At 36.8% G+C, this 20,309-nt stretch overlaps 2 protein-coding genes and 1 long non-coding RNA gene across 3 annotated transcripts; all 3 read left to right on the top strand.

Moving 5' to 3' along the window:
- The first annotated feature begins 2,149 nt into the window (after positions 1-2,149).
- On the top strand, positions 2,150-2,898 carry LOC124644205. Its single transcript, XR_006986025.1, has 3 exons — positions 2,150-2,347; positions 2,575-2,681; positions 2,870-2,898. It is a non-coding gene; the product is annotated as an uncharacterized LOC124644205 (long non-coding RNA).
- A 2,127-nt stretch (positions 2,899-5,025) lies between these two features.
- On the top strand, positions 5,026-16,557 carry LOC124643894. Its single transcript, XM_047183021.1, has 4 exons — positions 5,026-5,154; positions 8,116-8,224; positions 8,417-8,486; positions 16,411-16,557. The coding sequence occupies exons 2-4, from the start codon at positions 8,130-8,132 to the stop codon at positions 16,555-16,557; spliced, it is 312 nt and encodes a 103-aa protein (XP_047038977.1). The 5' UTR covers positions 5,026-5,154; positions 8,116-8,129.
- On the top strand, positions 10,412-12,688 carry LOC124644204. Its single transcript, XM_047183455.1, has 3 exons — positions 10,412-10,536; positions 10,895-11,081; positions 11,435-12,688. The coding sequence occupies exons 1-3, from the start codon at positions 10,460-10,462 to the stop codon at positions 11,828-11,830; spliced, it is 660 nt and encodes a 219-aa protein (XP_047039411.1). The 5' UTR covers positions 10,412-10,459; the 3' UTR covers positions 11,831-12,688.
- Positions 16,558-20,309: the final 3,752 nt, after the last annotated feature.

The following is a 20,309-nucleotide window of genomic DNA, read 5'->3' as shown; positions in this document are numbered from 1 at the left end:
GAGCACTGGTTTGAGCAAGGCGCGGGCTACCCTGCCCTTACCGGCGACCTGCCGGACGTGTGCAGCCATGGTGAGGCGCCGGTCGATGGTGACGCCCAGGTACTTGACCCGGGGCGACCACTCGATCTCGGCGCCTTGTAGTGCCAGTTTGGGTGGTCGTGCGGGGCCGCCCCCGATGATGATCGCCTGCGTCTTACCCACGTTCACCGACAGCCGCCATTTGGACAGCCATTTGGGGAGGAGGTCGAGGACACGCTGCATTTTGACGATCGCGTGCTTCGCGCTCATCGACGTTGTGATGTACGCGGCGTCGTCAGCATACAGCGCAAGTGTCGAGTCCTCCGCCGAGGGGATGTCGTCGGTGTACCGTGAGTAGCAGACGGGCGAGAGGCAGCTTCCCTGCGGCACTCCCGCTCTCACCGGGCGCGCGCTTGATAGCGCGCCGTCGACCACCACACGTATTGTGCGTCCTGAAAGAAAACTGGAGATCACCTGTGTTATGCGGCGGGGCGTATCCGACGTGGAGATCTTGTATATGAGACCGGGGTGCCAGACCCGGTCAAAAGCCTTCTCCATGTCGAGGAATACTGCAACCGCGTGTTCACGCCTGTTCACCGTGTTGGCGAAGTGGTGCAGTACCCTCGTCAGCTGGAGCGTCGTGCTGTGTTCCGCCCGAAACCCGTACTGTTCTGGGCGTGGCGTCAGGTGCGGGGTGAGGCAACCATAGCGCACATTTAAACGCGACAACGCCATCTATCGAGCGAGTAGGAAGCATTCAAATGTTAGTCGCAAACATACCGCCCACCAAGGACGTTACTGAAGGAACGTCCTTGGTGGGCGAAAATGAACTAAGGATGAACTATACTTAAAAACATTTGAACTACATAATTTGCACTTGTACTGTATACATTAAATTCGAACAAAATTTACACATTATGACTCATATACAATGAATATATACATAATAAATATAACATTTTGACCTTATACTAACAAAGTTTAATTATGAATAACAATATTATCTTAAAATAATTAATATAGATATGGAAAGACAATTTAACAATATTGTGATTTTGTACATTTGATCTAAAAGTAAAGTAGTAAATATTTGTTGTATACTTACTTGATTTTAAACATATGTAAAGTGTAAATTTCTTCTAAAATAACATGCGTAAAACATAAACGGGTAAAATACATATTTTGGATGTTGGTCTCTTGATGGTTGAGGATTTGGTGCGTAACGTGACGACACGGGTGATATTACGAATAGTTGTCACTATCCATACAAGTGGGAAGTTCTCATCAATACAAAGAATATAAGTCCAAATGAGGTATTTTACATATTCAGTTTATTTGTTTATTTACTCAGTTGTCGAGTTCCCTCGACTTTCTCTGGTCTCCATCATCAGGTCAGCTCCCAACCTTCACTGTTGCATAGGTTTTGTCAATACAAATAATTTAAGCCCAAACACGAGGTTTACATATTCAGTTGTCGAGTTCCCTCGACTTTCTCTGGTCTCCATCATCAGGTCAGCTCCAAACCTTCACTGTTGCAAAGGTCTTGTCAATACAAATAATTTAAGCCCAAACACGAGGTAGTTTACATATTCATTTGTCGAGTTCCCTGGACCCTCTCTGGTCTCCATCATCAGGTCAGCTCCAAATCTTCACAGTTGAATAGTGCTTTTAGGCGTACACTTGAGTGTCAAGTTTTTACCCTATGTATGCCTACAACTTTCGAAGGTTGCCCTCGATTTCTCAGGGTTTCCATCATCAGATCCTGACCTGATGACTATGGGACCAACTGGCAGCTATTCCGAGTCGAACAAAAAAAGAATCACGTAGATCGGTCTATAAACCTCGGAATAATCGATGTGTATGTGTAACCTCCTCCTTTTTGGGAAGTCGGTTAAAAATGGAATAATTTTATCAAATTAGTGTATTGTCATCGGTCCTCAATAAATCTACAAAGTTTGAACGAAATCTGGCCGTTTAAAGTGGGTCAAAATCGCGCCCAAAGAAGTCGGTTACAAACATACAAACATACAGGTGAAGCTAATAAAAAGCGTGTAAAAAAAGATTAAGAAAGTTTGATCATTTATCTTGGGAGTGTTTTAAATAAATATTGGTCTATTTAAAAGTAAAACAATATTTTAAAATAATTTTTGTTTGCAATGCAAAAAATCTATATAAATCTTGTGATGCGCGGTGACGGCGTTCAACTTAAAACTTTAGTCAGATAGTCAGCGCCAAGCGCTTACCAAGGAAGGACGTATCGCTCGCTGTTGCGCCGCGTAAACTCGCCGGAGTTCGAAAAATATAGCGCAACTAACACGTTTTGATACAAGTGAGTTTTTATTTTATTTATTAGTTATAATGATCTGATTGAAATGTAATATACACAAATATTAGCCCATGATACTCTAATGCGAAAATGTTATAGATTGGGTTCTCTTTTTTTGATGTTGGTTATATAGAAATATGTACGTAAATGTCATCGTCGTTAGTTTACTTCTTTGTTTGAATTGTTTATATAATTTATTCTCCAAATTAAATTCTATTAATTATTTTCAGCATAATTCAATCATGGGAAAAAGAGACAAACGAAGAATATTCGGTGCTGTCAGAATTAAAAAAAAAGTTTTGGCCGATAATTTAAAACGCGCAAGAGAAGCTCAGTGGTAAGAAATTTATCAAATACGCATTTTAAATATACTCAGTAATATTTAGATAACAAAATACGCTATATACGTGCTCTTCTCTATGTCAAGAAGTATTTTGTTTTGTTATATTTTAATATGATGTTTCTTGGGTATTTATTTTGATTTTTTATTCCGTTTCACCCATTAAACTTGTTTCTTATCTATAGGCAAAAAAGAGCTCAAATGCAGCAGGAGCAAGTAAAGGCAAATGAAAATATTGCTTCTGATTTAACAAAGGTAAGTATTGACATAATTCGCTTAAGCTTTGGTTTCCTAGGAAAGCGGTGCCGTCATATAGCGGCCGTAATACAGCGGTGAAAGACGTCACCAGAACGTTGTCTATGTAAACAAAATGGGGCGGTTTCCTAGAGAGCGGTAACTGACACCGTAACTTCAAAAAGCGGTGCCGCCATTTGCATGACAGCCGTCTTGACGGTGTCAGATAGTTTGGTGAACGTTTTATTGAAAGCGGTGAAGCTTTTTTAATACGTATTTGTGGTTTTTTTTTTTCGGAACAACGTCAAAAATTAGTTACAACTCTTAGAGCAGCGAGGACGACGAAATTTTAATAGATTTCGTTCGTAACCACGAAGCAATATATAATATAAGAAATAAAGATTATAGAAAAAGTCAACTAAAACAGAATTGGTGTCATGAAATTTGAGAAATATTAAATAAAACAGGTTAGTAAGTATGATACAACTAACAAAAAGTTTATGACGGTGTGTTAAAACGGCCGTGGAACTTTCCGCATGTCATCACCGTAAAGACGACCGTCTATTTGCGTCCGTAATATGACGGCCGCTATATGACGGCACCGCTTTCCTAGGAAACCCAAGCTTTAGGGGACTACTAATATTACTGGGCCCCGATTCTCCTAAGTTAATAATGTCAAAATCGAATAGAAATCGAATCGCAATATGATCATAATAGCAGTTTTAACCACATTGGGCATTCTGCTACTAATAAAAGACCAATCGTATTCGATTGACATATTTTGATTGGTGTGCGATTGGTCTGCTATTTTGGTGATTTTGGTCTATACGGTAGTTTGCTACAGCAAACTGATTCACGATTTACGATTTACTTTATAACTTTATTATTTGATTTATTAAACATTTGCAGACAAAATGATTCATTATTGAATGACAGAAAAGGATGAAAACGTTTATTTCAAATAAAATGGAGAGTCAATTTGTAATTTATTACCGCTGCATAAAGTTCAAATTCGCGTGCGCGTTGGAGGATCTAATATCGCGTTCTGAAACTCAACAAACGCGACAAAATTGCATAGTCTCAAAATACATAGTACATAAATAGTGGTCGGCTTCGAGAAACTCAATTTTAACTAACTTCAGTTGTTAATCTGTCCGATTATTTTTTTAATAAGACTATATAGAAATCGAAAGATAAATCTTAAGTTTTGTCAGAAATTAAATTATAAATCTTAAGTTAAATTTCTGAACGCAATCATAATATTTGACAACCAACTAATACCTATGTCAATCCATCCTGTCGCATTTCTCAGAGCACGTATTACGAGTTACGATATCTATGAGTGCATCCTTCTATCTTTGTGGCTACGTGCGCGAGAACTTTCTTTACTTTGGTGATCCTTTGATAGTGACATTCCATAGGCTACATAAAATTCTATATTGCCCACGCAGACAAAGTCGCGGGCAACAACTAGTCTATAATATAAAAATGAATCGCAAAATGTGTTGGTAAGCGCATAACTCAACAACGCCTGGACCAATTTGGCTAATTCTTTTTTTGTTGTGTTTGTTATTGTCAGAAAAAAATAGGGTAAAGTAGAGAAGTCAGTTGACGGGAGCGAAGCCGCGGGCAAAAGCTAGTTACAAATATAATTTGTAATTACCATATCACAAATTTTCGCGAATTTAAACGTTATATACCTACGAGTTTTGATGCGTCATTATGCTTTGGATATAGTCACAAAAAAATAACAAAAAAAAGATTAAGAAAGTTTGATCATTTATCTTGGGAGTGTTTTAAATAAATATTGGTCTATTTAAAAGTAAAACAATATTTTAAAATAATTTTTGTTTGCAATGCAAAAAATCTATATAAAGGCTGATTTACATTGAGTCAGTAACTGACGTCAGTGTAGGCGCCGAAAACTGACGCGTGCTATTTACACGAAGTCAGTGTAGTGTCAGTGTTTCGTCAGTAGTACTGTACTGACTTCAAATCAATTTACACGATGGCAGTGCCGGGTCAGCACTGACTTGTCAGTGGACTGACGTCAGTTACTGACTCAATGTAAATCAGCCATTAATCTTGTGATGCGCGGTGACGGTGTTCAACTTAAAACTTTAGTCAGATAGTCAGCGCCAAGCGCTTACCAAGGAAGGACGTATCGCTCGCTGTTGCGCCGCGTAAACTCGCCGGAGTTCGAAAAATATAGCGCAACTAACACGTTTTGATACAAGTGAGTTTTTATTTTATTTATTAGTTATAATGATCTGATTGAAATGTAATATACATAAATATTAGCCCATGATACTCTAATGCGAAAATGTTATAGATTGGGTTCTCTTTTTTTGATGTTGGTTATATAGAAATATGTACGTAAATGTCATCGTCGTTAGTTTACTTCTTTGTTTGAATTGTTTATATAATTTATTCTCCAAATTAAATTCTATTAATTATTTTCAGCATAATTCAATCATGGGAAAAAGAGACAAACGAAGAATATTCGGTGCTGTCAGAATTAAAAAAAAAGTTTTGGCCGATAATTTAAAACGCGCAAGAGAAGCTCAGTGGTAAGAAATTTATCAAATACGCATTTTAAATATACTCAGTAATATTTAGATAACAAAATACGCTATATACGTGCTCTTCTCTATGTCAAGAAGTATTTTGTTTTGTTATATTTTAATATGATGTTTCTTGGGTATTTATTTTGATTTTTTATTCCGTTTCACCCATTAAACTTGTTTCTTATCTATAGGCAAAAAAGAGCTCAAATGCAGCAGGAGCAAGTAAAGGCAAATGAAAATATTGCTTCTGATTTAACAAAGGTAAGTGTTGATCACCTACTACCCGTGCCGATAAAGAATGGGATTAGAAATCGCGACAGCTGTATTTACCTCTCGCTCATGTGCTATAGTGTATGAGGGAGAGGTAAATACAGCTGTCGCAATTTCTAATCCCATTCTTTATCGGCACGGGTTGTATTGACATAATTCGCTTAAGCTTTGGTTTCCTAGGAAAGCGGTGCCGTCATATAGCGGCCGTAATACAGCGGTGAAAGACGTCACCAGAACGTTGTCTATGTAAACAAAATGGGGCGGTTTCCTAGAGAGCGGTAACTGACACCGTAACTTCAAAAAGCGGTGCCGCCATTTGCATGACAGCCGTCTTGACGGTGTCAGATAGTTTGGTGAACGTTTTATTGAAAGCGGTGAAGCTTTTTTAATACGTATTTGTGGTTTTTTTTTTCGGAACAACGTCAAAAATTAGTTACAACTCTTAGAGCAGCGAGGACGACGAAATTTTAATAGATTTCGTTCGTAACCACGAAGCAATATATAATATAAGAAATAAAGATTATAGAAAAAGTCAACTAAAACAGAATTGGTGTCATGAAATTTGAGAAATATTAAATAAAACAGGTTAGTAAGTATGATACAACTAACAAAAAGTTTATGACGGTGTGTTAAAACGGCCGTGGAACTTTCCGCATGTCATCACCGTAAAGACGACCGTCTATTTGCGTCCGTAATATGACGGCCGCTATATGACGGCACCGCTTTCCTAGGAAACCCAAGCTTTAGGGGACTACTAATATTACTGGGCCCCGATTCTCCTAAGTTAATAATGTCAAAATCGAATAGAAATCGAATCGCAATATGATCATAATAGCAGTTTTAACCACATTGGGCATTCTGCTACTAATAAAAGACCAATCGTATTCGATTGACATATTTTGATTGGTGTGCGATTGGTCTGCTATTTTGGTGATTTTGGTCTATACGGTAGTTTGCTACAGCAAACTGATTCACGATTTACGATTTACTTTATAACTTTATTATTTGATTTATTAAACATTTGCAGACAAAATGATTCATTATTGAATGACAGAAAAGGATGAAAACGTTTATTTCAAATAAAATGGAGAGTCAATTTGTAATTTATTACCGCTGCATAAAGTTCAAATTCGCGTGCGCGTTGGAGGATCTAATATCGCGTTCTGAAACTCAACAAACGCGACAAAATTGCATAGTCTCAAAATACATAGTACATAAATAGTGGTCGGCTTCGAGAAACTCAATTTTAACTAACTTCAGTTGTTAATCTGTCCGATTATTTTTTTAATAAGACTATATAGAAATCGAAAGATAAATCTTAAGTTTTGTCAGAAATTAAATTATAAATCTTAAGTTAAATTTCTGAACGCAATCATAATATTTGACAACCAACTAATACCTATGTCAATCCATCCTGTCGCATTTCTCAGAGCACGTATTACGAGTTACGATATCTATGAGTGCATCCTTCTATCTTTGTGGCTACGTGCGCGAGAACTTTCTTTACTTTGGTGATCCTTTGATAGTGACATTCCATAGGCTACATAAAATTCTATATTGCCCACGCAGACAAAGTCGCGGGCAACAACTAGTCTATAATATAAAAATGAATCGCAAAATGTGTTGGTAAGCGCATAACTCAACAACGCCTGGACCAATTTGGCTAATTCTTTTTTTGTTGTGTTTGTTATTGTCAGAAAAAAATAGGGTAAAGTAGAGAAGTCAGTTGACGGGAGCGAAGCCGCGGGCAAAAGCTAGTTACAAATATAATTTGTAATTACCATATCACAAATTTTCGCGAATTTAAACGTTATATACCTACGAGTTTTGATGCGTCATTATGCTTTGGATATAGTCACAAAAAATAACAAAAAAAAGATTAAGAAAGTTTGATCATTTATCTTGGGAGTGTTCTAAATAAATATTGGTCTATTTAAAAGTAAAACAATATATTAAAATAATTTTTGTTTGCAATGCAAAGAATCAATATAAATCTTGTGACGCGCGGCGGCGCGGTGTTCAACTTTAGTCAGCGCCAAGCGCTTACCGAGGAAGGACATATCACTCGCTGTTGCGCCGCATAAACTCGCCGGAGTTCGGAAAATATAGCGCAACTAACACGTTTTGATACAAGTGAGTTTTTATTTTATTTATTAGTTATAATGATCTGATTGAAATGTAATATACATAAGTATTAACCCATGATATTCTAATGCGAAAATGTTATAGATAGGCTTCTCTTTTTTTGATGCTGGTTATAAAGAAATATGTACGTAAATGTCATCGTCGTCAGTTTACTTCTTTGTTTGAATTGTTTATATAACTTATTCTCCAAATTAAATTCTATTAATTATTTTCAGCATAATTCATAATCATGGGAAGAAAAGACAAAAGTAGTATATTTGGTGCTGTCAGAATTAAAAAAAAAGTTTTGGCCGATAATTTAAAACGCGCAAGAGAAGCTTACCGGTAAGAAATTTATCAAATACCTACGCATTTTAAATATACTCAGTAATATTTAGATAACAAAATACGCTATATACGTGCTCTTCTCTATGTCAAGAAGTATTTTGTTTTGTTATATTTTAATATGATGTTTCTTGGGTATTTATTTTGATTTTTTATTCCATTTCACCCATTAAACTTGTTTCTTATCTATAGGCAAAAAAGAGCTCAAATGCAGCAGGAGCAAGTAAAGGCAAATGAAAATATTGCTTCTGATTTAACAAAGGTAAGTGTTGCCCACCTGTTGAGATCATTCGCTTTAGGGACTGCTAATATTACTGGTATCACATATAATATATAGTACGGCCAACGAGAAGCGATACCAAATGTAAACAAAACACATGCAAGGTCATTGGGAATAGCAGAAGTGCGTAACTTTTTGAAAGTTAGATTTATATCATTTTCAAAAATATCCGGCAAATTGTAATAATATTAAAAAGGATAGTCTATTTTTATAAACTTTATCATAATTTGACTGATTGTATGTAATAATTAAATAAACAACAAAATAATAACAAATACAGTTATCGGCACGGATATCGAGCCTTCACCTGCGCAGAAGCGAGTTACTGCCTTATTGCCTTATGCGTACGGGTGCGCAAAGCGATCCCCACTCTTCCGCCGAGAGCCCAATATCCGTGCCGGTAACTATAACTTGTATCACCACGAGCGCGTTCCGAAACAGAATGAATCTAAAATGCCGGCCGAATGTTGGCGAACTCGCCTTGACGTTGTCATGTTTTAGCCGGGAGAACGAGACATTACGACAAAGGCACAAGATGGAAAGAGATAGATATTATAGTTCGGCCATTCAGAGAATGCGTTCCTGACACGTCGCGATTGAACTGACGACGTAACTTTGCAATGGCGTTGCAGTTACGATAAAAATATTTTTGCTGGTTGTTTACCGTTTTAACAATTGAGGAGCATTAAAACAACATTATTATATCAATAATCAATGAATGTTATTACGTCGTCAGTTCAATCGCGACGTGTCAGGAACGCATTCTCTGAATGGCCGAACTATAGATTGTCAACGCCACAGTTGTTTTTAAGGTTAATGACCTTTCGTATTGCTTCTTTTTGGTATTATCAAATACAAGGCCAGCTCCATATTGCGAATAAAAATGTTTATAGAAAGAAAGAAAGAAGAAAGAAAATCCATTTAATTCAAACACACGAATGACTCAAGAAACAAATAAATAAATAAGGGGCAAAACAAACAAACAATGAACATAAAAAGAAAAAAACGTTGCAATTTTATGTGTTTGCAGTGTTACTGGAACTGAATACCCACTAAAAGTTATAAAAGTTTACAAAGATAATGATTTCTGGAATCTCAAAATGTTGCCCAAATTAGTAAAGGTTTATGAGGAGTGCGTTCTTCCGCAAAATATAGATTTGAGGAAAGCACGTCCTATGCCAATTCAGAAAATATATTTTTATTTTTTTTATTACTGTTATACGTTTTTTTTATATAGTCTTTGTTTTTATTTTTTACACCCATTATACCAATCCAGAAATTAAATAGTTATCCCGAACGATACACAAAAATGTAAAGATGCATCATTATAGAATATTTATAAAAAATAAATCCTTAAATGTGCATAATTGATATAACTACCAACTCTTTAAAAAAATGTATGAACCACTATTATAGATAGATACCGTATTATTACATTATTCAAACTTGAAACAACATCATATTGCATTAATTAATTAAAATATCTTCCTATCTGCTCATAAATTACTTTAAGGAAACTTCGTTAACAAAGCAGATATGTACGTGTTTCCATAGATAAAGCTATTGCGGGCGTCTATAAGCTACGATAATAGCTAACCACCTAGCACCACTTAATTATACCTAAATATATAAAAAAATACTTTATTCGTTTATTGTAACTAAATCGAGCTAGTCTAGGTTATAAAATTCATCGGTACAAATAATATTTCATAAACTATAAATATAAAAACAATAAATTATTTCGGAAAAAGTGGCAAAGTCTCAAGTTTGTTTGTGCCGCGTAGCGGTCCGCAGCCAATGATATTATAAATAAAAAGAGGTAGATATCGCACTGGCACGCAAAAATTGTTGCGAACGAATTCAGACAATTGTCGTAATTTGTTTTTGTCGGCTTACTCGGCTTATAGCAGCGAGCGAAACAACGCGTGTCTGTGTCGTGCCTATATTTGCCTAAAATGCCAAGTTGTGTGTTACGAAAGTGTAAAAACTATGGTTCCAAGAAAAATAAGAGTGTAGGAGTTTCATACCATACGTAAGTATATTAAAATAATGTCATATTTATATATTTTCACGATTTTATTTCTCATTTACTAAATACATTTCGAATTTTTAATATGGCGGTTCGATAAGGACAGCGAATATGATGACTGCAACGCGACAAGGACAAATAGCCATGTGTCATAGATTAATCAACCAGAAGCGAAATCGTAGGCAGAATACACAGCGTTCGTTGACCGCTTGAGTTAGTTTGTTAGCGTCTTTCTAATAATAATATTAAGATGATAGAATTCAATTAGTAATAGCGGGCTAGTTAATATTATTTTATTACTCGATTAGAAAGTATGTACCTTAGATAAAACATTTTTTGTAATGTTTTTGTTATCTTGCAGATTTCCTATTGATGATTATATAAAACATGAATGGGTCAGCATAGTTCAGGCGGAAAGAAGTGAATTTAACTGGATACCTACAAAAAGTAGTACTATTTGTTCTGAACATTTTAAAAATGAAGATAAATACACTACTTCTAAAGGCTACACGCGTTTGAAAAAAACTGCAGTACCTGTGATGGCCCCGGTAGAGTTTAATTTTATAAATATTATGATAGTTGAATATTTTCACAACAAGAAAATAATGATCGTAACTTATGTAATTACGTGATCCGTGCATTCAGTCTTGCTCAATTAATCTATCTATAATATAAAAATGAATCGCAAAATGTGTTGGTAAGCGCATAACTCAACAACGCCTGGACCAATTTGGCTAATTCTTTTTTTGTTGTGTTTGTTATTGTCAGGAGAAGGTTCTTATGAAAAAAAAATAGGGTAAAGTAGAGAAGTCAGTTGACGGGAGCGAAGCCGCGGGCAAAAGCTAATTACAAATATAATTTGTAATTACCATATCAATTAAGAGAATTTATTCTATTTCAGGACAATGATGATGTTCCACAATTTCGCTCACCTACCAGTCTGGACCATGTTGATATATCCGCCATGGATTCAGTGTTGGACACCCCCAGAAAAGCAAAGCTAAGGATGCGAGTTCGTAAATTAGTTGTTGAAAAAAGAATGTTACAGAAAAAAAATAATGCTCTTAAAATCCAAAACAGCAGATTAAAAAAAATAACAAGCATGAAAAACATTTTAAAACACTTTTTGCAGTCCAACGTATTCGATATTTTGTTTGAATATTCTATGAATCAAACCCCTATAGGTACTCATAGTGTGGGTCCACACTGCAAGCGCGGTGACTGGAGCCTAGGCGGGCGCGGCGAGCGGTGGCGTGGGGTGGCCACAGTGAAGGCGCGAGCTCTTGTAGCGGTGTGACGTATATCAGGAGTGCAACACCTTGACTTATAGGAAATTGTTCTTTTATTTCACTCCATAACTTTCTTGTTATTGTGCGATTATTGTGGTGTGGATGTTTGCTTTGCCAGATCCGTGGTTTAGATTGAATTGCACTTATGAACGATTCAGTATTAACCGCCATTTTTTAGACAAACGAATATAAATGCACATACGCCGAACGACAAGATCGAACTGGTTTGTTACCCCCGCCGTCCGCGCATTGGGTCGCTCGATGACTAGGCCCGTAGTGTGGCCAGAACGCGAAGATAGAAGCGTTTGAAACTTACGCTCGCTGTGTCGCTCAGTCCCATCGCACTAGGCTTCCGCCTTAGTCACTTCAATATGGACGCAAAGGCGCGTTTCATATGTTAGATATTTCGCGCCCGTCGTCGCAACCGCGCTAGGCTCGCAGTGTGGACCCACACATAGATTGCAACTAATTCGAGCTATAATACAAAAGTATCTGAATGTCCGTTTGCATCATGAGCATAAAAATAGCCCATTCATTAAAAGCACGTCAAAAAGACAAAAAAGATTTATAATTTATAATATCATTGACAAAACCAATAAATTATTTCGGAAAAAAGTGGCAAAGTCGCAAGTTTGTTTGCGCCGCGTAGCGGTCCGCAGGTGTGCGTTGCGTATTTATTTTCACTAGACGCACACGTGCGCAAGTGCTGCCGGCTATCGTCTAATTTACCTAAACCTGAGCAATTCGATTTTGTAAAAGCGCTCATTCGATTCACATTCGACTGAGATCCAATCCCGACTCAATTACGATTGAAGCGTATGTGGCATTCCGCTATTTTTTCTTTGAAATAAACGTTTATTATCCTATTCTTTCATTTAATAATGAATAATTTTGTCTGCAAATGATTTAGGTGCGATTGCAATATGATTGTAGAGCAAACTACCGTATAGACCAATAGCAAACCAATCGAATGTCGTTGGAATACGATTGGTCTTATATTAGTAGCAGAATGGCCCGATATGGTTAAAACTGCTATTGCGATTCAATTTCTATGCAATTTTGAGATTATTAAATTAGGAGAATCAGCCCCTGAACTATTTATACGGCGAAATGATGGTAAGGCTACTCCCTTCCCTTGTGTTGCTCGAAGTTTACATGTAAACGATTAAATACATATTTAATTAAAATAAAGAAAATAATTTACGGCATTTATTATATTTGAAGACTTTTGTCTTTAGGCACTGTGGGATCGACGATGTAAGGAATATTAGCCGAAGAACCGATAACCGTTAGGGTAAACGAGTTCTAGAGTGGAGACCACGCCTCGGCAAACGTAGTGTAGGACGTCCTCAGGCACGGTGGAGTGATGACTTGCGCAAGACGGCTGGCAGGAGCTGGATGCGAGAAGCCGAAAATCGATCTCAGTGGCGTGCACTTGGAGAGGCCTATGTCCAGCAGTGGACTGCTATAGGCTGATGATGATGATGATGATTATATTTGATTTCAAATAAGTCTGAAAGGATTACATAGGTTCTACAGACATCGTTCTAAAATATCATTTCTAATGTTGTCAGTGTATTACTTTCGTAGTTATTTTTATAAAATATGTTCACTACTTCAATCGTGACTTATAAAGAACCATTTTTAATTCAGATTATATATATAATATCATTGTTTTTAATGGTTTGTTTACCTTTTGGCTCATGGCTTCGTGAATAGGATATAGCAATGATATCTAAATATATAAAACTCAAAGGTGACTGACTGACTGACTGACTGACATAGTGATCTATCAACGCACAGCTGAAACCACTGGACGGATCGGGCTGAAATTTGGCATGCAGGTAGATGTTATGACGTAGGCATCCGCTAAGAAAGGATTTTTAACAATTCTACCCCCAAGGGGATAAAATAGGGGATGAAAGTTTGTATGAAACTGTGTCAATTTTAAACCGATCGGACTGAGACTTTGCATGCATAAAGCTACTATGGCGTAGGCAACCCTTAAGAAAGGATTTTGATAAATTCCATCCCTAAGGGGATAAAATAGGGGTGAAAGTTTGTATACATCTTCTTAGATTTTATGAAGAAGTCCTGATGACGAATCAGAATTTTATGATGACATTCGCTTAAATACGATTTTGATTAATTCAACCCCCATTCAACCCCCACGGGTGATAAAATAAGGGATGATGAAGGATGTAAAATGTATTAGTTTGAACCTATCAGTACGTAATGGAACGAACAAAATAATGTTTATTTCTAAATGTTGAGAAGTTCTGCCTACCGCTATTAGATTTATTACGCTTGCTCACGAGTAAGTTCACCCAACAACTTAATAGTTTTAGCGCCTAATGACAGATTAGTAAAGAATATTGTGTACAAAGAAGTTTTGTAGGCCCTAGTTTTTTACACACGCTAAACAAAAGTAAAGCCGCAAAAACCATACCTAATTAATAATAATACTCCTTAACGCGAGCGAAGCCGCGGGCAAAAGCTAGTTATATATATAATCTGAGGTAGATACGTTTTACTGACGTCTGCGCGGCGATACAAACACAAGCTGATCAGCTTGAGTGAACTCAGTCCGTCCTGCGTCTGGCCGTGATGCGAACGTATGTTTAAGCGAGAGTTTGGTGTTTAAAAATAAAGAAAAATGCCTAGTTGTGTGTTCAGAAAGTGCAACACTTATACTGGGCCTGCTGTAAAATGCAAGAAGGATGTGTCTTTTCATTTGTAAGTACCGTATAATCTATTTAAAACAGAAAATCATAAATTTTATTTTAATCAAAAATCACTGTCGCGCTATTGCCGCTTTGACATCTACACGAACGAGACAAATAGTGCGTTTAATGTATGAGTGACAGAGAGAACGAGAAAATGGCGCGCGGTGTTGTCAATTCGAACGATGCTAGAGGATGTTGGGGTCATATGGCTACAATATTGTTTTTCACCACCAGTATTTAATAATATTATCCATAGTAGGTAAACACAACAATAACAGCATTTGACTTTCAACATTAATTTCTATTTTATTTTAGATTTCCTAAAGACGGATTAATGAAAGAAAAATGGGTACAAGTGGTAAGAACACAACGACGAGAAGATGATTGGATGCCAACGACATTCTCAACTATTTGTTCTCAACACTTTCTGGAAAGTGACAAGTACGTCACGAAAAAAAATGTTCGGAAACTGATAAAGACAGCAGTGCCGGTAATTAAGGTAAAAAAGAAAACCCTACTTCACTATTTAGAATTATGCTTTGGGAAGTAAGAGCGCTGATAATACACGAAGCTCAACTTAATTGATAGTTTTCATATATTTCTATTCAGCTTTTTCAAAATTTATTGTACTATTGTGATACCTACTGCAGTTCGTCATTGCTTGTAGTTACAGTCTATATTTAAGATTTCTTAACCTTTCAACGACCAACCGACAGCCAGCTGTCGGGCTGCTTGCTTGACCTGGGATCGAACCCGCGCCCTCATACTCGAGAGGTTGTCTTTTACCCACTAGGCCACCACGACTTTTCACGACAGATACCTGTGGAGATAAATAATGTGAATAATGTGATGTTATTATAGCTTTTGTTACTCGTGGGCACTCGTGGCTAATGTAGCTTTCGAATGGTGAAAGAATTTTTAAAATCGGTCCACTAGTTTTTGAGCCTATTCATAACAAACAAACAAAGTTTTCTTTTCTTTAAGTTGGATTTTTTTTAAATAAAAAATTATATCGTTAGTTGGAAATATATTTATTTAAACGTGTAATAAACCTACCCTACCTGTTTTTTTTTTAGATCTACTTATATTAAAATTTGTAAATAAACATTTTTATTAAAAAAAACTGTCTATTTTTTTCATTCTGCTTTCTTTGTACCATTTTTCCCCAGTTCACACTGGCAGCCGATGCAACGTCATTGGCTGTCGTTGACAATTGACACGTGCACAATATGTTTATCTCTTTTTGACATTGGGGTCCTATATATCTCTTTCATCTTCTGACTTACTCAATGCTAGAAATGAATTGGCTTAGGTTCTTGTAGGTAATTACCAGTAATTACTAAAATGTCGCCATTTCTTTATTACTTTACAATGAGTATGACGTCTCTATTGGTAAAACCTCATTGGGATATAGTGGTTATTTACTTTATGGTGAAATTGTTTTGTTTGTATCATTGCGCAATCGTAATATTGCTCAACATAATTGACCGTTCCTGCGCCGTAAGTGACACGAAGAAACATTTTTGTTGCACAATGTGTGCCTTAGTGGTTATCCCTTGTAATTTCACAATAATTTAGACGACACAAAAGTACCTACGGCTACGTTGTGTTCATCTACGTTCTATAGTTATCGGCACGAATCTTGAGCTCTGACCTTCACCTGCGCAGAAGTAATTTATTGGGTCCCGTTTGTGGTATGAAGTGAGGCGCGTTAGTGGGCTAAAGCGGTGATTGGCCCGCAGTGCATCGCGTCATAGCCGTCACTCGGGATTGGTTCTTTGCTAATAAATCACTTCTGCGCAGATGTAGGTCAGAGCTCAAGATTCATGCCGGTAATTATAACAAGTTTTATTTGCCCACAGGTCGAATCGTCGCCTCAGCAAGACAGCGCAGAAGTTTCCCTCCCACCAGCCCCTAGTACGTCTACCAGTTCTACCGTAGCAGCCGACAGAGGATCGCAGAATAAGCCAGAAACGGTCCAAGATCAAGCCACAGTAAATACAGGTTAGGAATCCTTTCTTAAGATGTCTGATGTCCGGCTGCGGGACTGTTCGAAAGAGTTACCGCGGCGCTGGTACATAAAAAGCCTACGACGGAACACGACGGTTTTTAGTCAGAAAGAGTCTGACACTCCCTCACCGCTACCTCACCCGATACCCCCTAGTAAGACAGGGACCCGATTCTCCTAATTTTACTTAAGCGACATACGATGCACGTTCGACTGAGATTCAATCCCGACTCGATTACGATTGAAGCGTATGTGGCATTCCGCTATTTTTTCTTTGAAATAAACGTTTTTATCCTTTTCTGTTATTCAATAATGAATCATTTTGTCCGGAAACGATTTACGATTGCAATATGATTGTAGAACAAACTACCGTATAGACCAAAATCAACAAAATTGCAGACCAATCGCAAACCAATCGAATGTCGTTGGAATACGATTGGTCTTACATTAGTAGCAGAATGCCCGATATGGTTAAAACTGCTATTGCGATTCAATTTCTATTCTATTTTGACATTATTAACTTAGGAGAATCGGGCCCCTGATGATTTTTACCAATATGTTGAGAAAATGGATCAAAATAGCTGAAATAATTTACAAAGAAATAAATTAAGTTGGTTTCAAAGTACCCTGTCTTTGTTTCCCGACAGTTTATAAAAAAAAAACTGTTTATTACATTAAGATTTTGTGCAGTGTGGTGACACGCACTCGGCTTAAGCCGATTCCGCGACGATAAATGTGCTTCTCTTATAACTTGTCTTCTCTTACAGCCGCTACTCAACATGATGTGCAGATGACGATGAAGGTTGTACAAGCGAATGAACAACGGTTTCTTGAAATTGAGCCACCTAAGACAACGAGGGACAGAGCAACAAGAGAAGAAGGAACTTTGCGACTCGCTTATTTAAGTACAGCACTAACTCATGTTTTGTGCACTTTGACAGCAGCTGTCAGTTTTGACAGCTACTGTCAACTGCACTAAAAAACGGTCAGACCATACGCCATATTGGCTGTTCTCGCGGAAAAAAAGTATAATCATCGGCAAGGATATTGAGCCCTGACCTTCACCTGCGCAGAAGTGATTTATTCGTTTATTGCTATAAGTGTACAGTGCGCAAAGCGATCCCCACTCTTCCGCCTTGAGCTCATTATCCGTGCCGATAACTATATATCAACTTACATCAATCTGTCAAATGTGTTCAGTAGATGTTCAACCTTATCACAATAGTGGAAGGTTAATGTTCGATTGGTAACATTTGACAGATTCAAGTAGGTTGACCTGCTGGCGTCTGTACCTATCACGTGTCGTTTGCCTCTTCTCATTCAGAGAAGGACTGGCTTCACCAAAAATCATTCGATTGACACTTTATCTTCTAAGTATTCTACATTCATATATCTATAGCGGGAAATAAACGTTGTTCTCGATACTGAAGTGAAAAGTTACTGTCACATGATATATTTTTTACGTTTATTTACGTACCTACCTATCTTTGAATTAATTAGTTTTTAAAATATTGTTACCTACGAAGAAAGAAGAAAGTTGCGTTTACTTTAAATATACCTGCGCATGTTACGAAGAACGGTAAGTGCAATAATACTTTTCGTTAAGGCGCGTTCCCGAGCAAAACGCAGCGGAAGCCATTTACCGTACTGTTTTTTGAAGTCAACTTTTCTTTGTCTTAAACTAATACCAACTAATAAAAAATACATACAATTTGTAGACATTCTTGACTTTTGAATGGTAGTTTTTTTTTTAGTTTTAAGCAGAATAATATCTAAATATAGGGTCACAACAAAAACCACAGAAATAAGAAATAATCACTAATAAGATGCATCTCTTCGTAAAGTAACTATTATTTTTATTTGCTACCTAAACTAATAGATATGTAATTTAATAACGAACATTATGGTAGTTTTATTTTTTTCAAATCACGAACATTTTATTTTATAAACATTTGAATCCAAAATATGAGCGTTCTCGCTACTTATTTCTTGCGCCGCGTTTGTATGGCGCAGAGGCAAGGTCATTTGCAAAAATTTTCAAAATATTTTAACAAAATGGTGTACTTATTTTTTAAATACATTAAAACTGCGAAATGTCTTTCATATTGGCGGCCAAGAGATTGAATTATAATCAAACGCATCGCTATTTTCAACCGTATTTGCGTACCGCGATGCACTACTGTCGCGTGCTTGGTAATTGACACGCCCGTCGCCCAGTCTGCAGCCAACTCTTCTAGAGATAGGTCACGTCACGGCGCGGCGCGTCCTGGGGCCCGATTCTCCTAATTTTACTTAAGCAACGTACGATTCACATTCGACTGCGATCGAAACCCGACTCGATTATGACGTATGTGGCATTCCGCTATTTTTTCTTTGAAATAAACGTGTTTATCCTTTTCTGTCATTCAATAATGAATCATTTTGTCTGCAAATGATTAACTATTGCAATATGATTCTAGAGCAAACTACCGTATAGACCAAAACCACCAAAATGGCAGACCAATCGCAAACCAATCGAATGTCGTTGGAATACGATTGGTCTTATATTAGTAGCAGAATGCACGATATGGTTAAAATTGCTATTGCGATCATATTGCGATTCGATTTTGACATTATTAACTTAGGAGAATCGGGCCCCTGGTTGTCGTAAATTCATAAATCAAAATAGTTATTTTGTGAATACTGACATTTTTTTTAGTATCCTAAGGTTTTTGTGTGACAATAAGACACTTTAGTTTATAAGTTTTGTTTATTATTTATATTTGAGACTCGTGTCCTGTGTGTGTGATAGATAATAACAATATAGAAAAAAAACAATGGGGAATAAAAGAAATAAAGTGCTACGCCGGATTTGTACATACGAGGAAACGGAGAAATAAAAGCAAAAAAAATACTGTGTCTGGGTAAGTACTTCTAAAATAATATATATACCTTCCTATAATAGCTATAGTTATCGGCACGAATCTTGAGCTCTGACCTGCATCTGCGCAGAAGTAATTTATTGGGTCCCTTTTGTGGTATGAAGTGAGGGGCGGGCTAAAGCGGTGATTGGCCCGCAGTGCATCGCGTCATAGCCGTCACTCGGGATTGGTTCTTTGCTAATAAATCACTTCTGCGCAGATGTAGGTCAGAGCTCAAGATTCGTGCCGATAACTATATGTGATATATGCACTGGCATATTCGTATTCGTAACACAGAGCAGTGGTATCACTTGCTAGAATCTCTTTGCGGACTCCTTGCTTAATCGACTCGTCTGTGAATTACATTTCAAAATAACTAGAAACATATACTTTCATAACCATAATAGAAACTATTAAGTCCAAATCTAAGCCGAAAACTGCCAGACCTAAGGATACGAAATCGTTTTGCGTGATTTATTTTTTTAAGGCCAAGTATTCCCAATTTTACGTCACTTTGATTTAATAATAAACAAAGAATACGTGGTTTTTTAAATCCAAAAAAAAACTTGTTCTAGTTCACTCTATGTACTTTGACAATTTGTGGTTCAAAACACGATATCGAAAACTTCACTCGATCAAAAAAAAAAACGAAAAACAGGCTTAATCGACATTTTTTTCATGTTTTTCTTGTTTTGCTCAAAGCTTACAAATGTTTTACTACTAAAAACCATATCTAAAAAAACTAATAACGTAGAGAAAATTAATTTGTGATTACATTTTGCAAAATAGGTTAATTATTTTTATAATAAAATATTATATAACACAGACAGCGGCTCGCGTTCCTCACTTCAGT

Source organism: Helicoverpa zea, chromosome 29, assembly GCF_022581195.2.
Source record: "Helicoverpa zea isolate HzStark_Cry1AcR chromosome 29, ilHelZeax1.1, whole genome shotgun sequence".
In the NCBI taxonomy this organism is placed as follows: Eukaryota; Metazoa; Arthropoda; class Insecta; order Lepidoptera; family Noctuidae; genus Helicoverpa; species Helicoverpa zea.
This window is presented reverse-complemented; position numbering and strand designations above follow the sequence as displayed.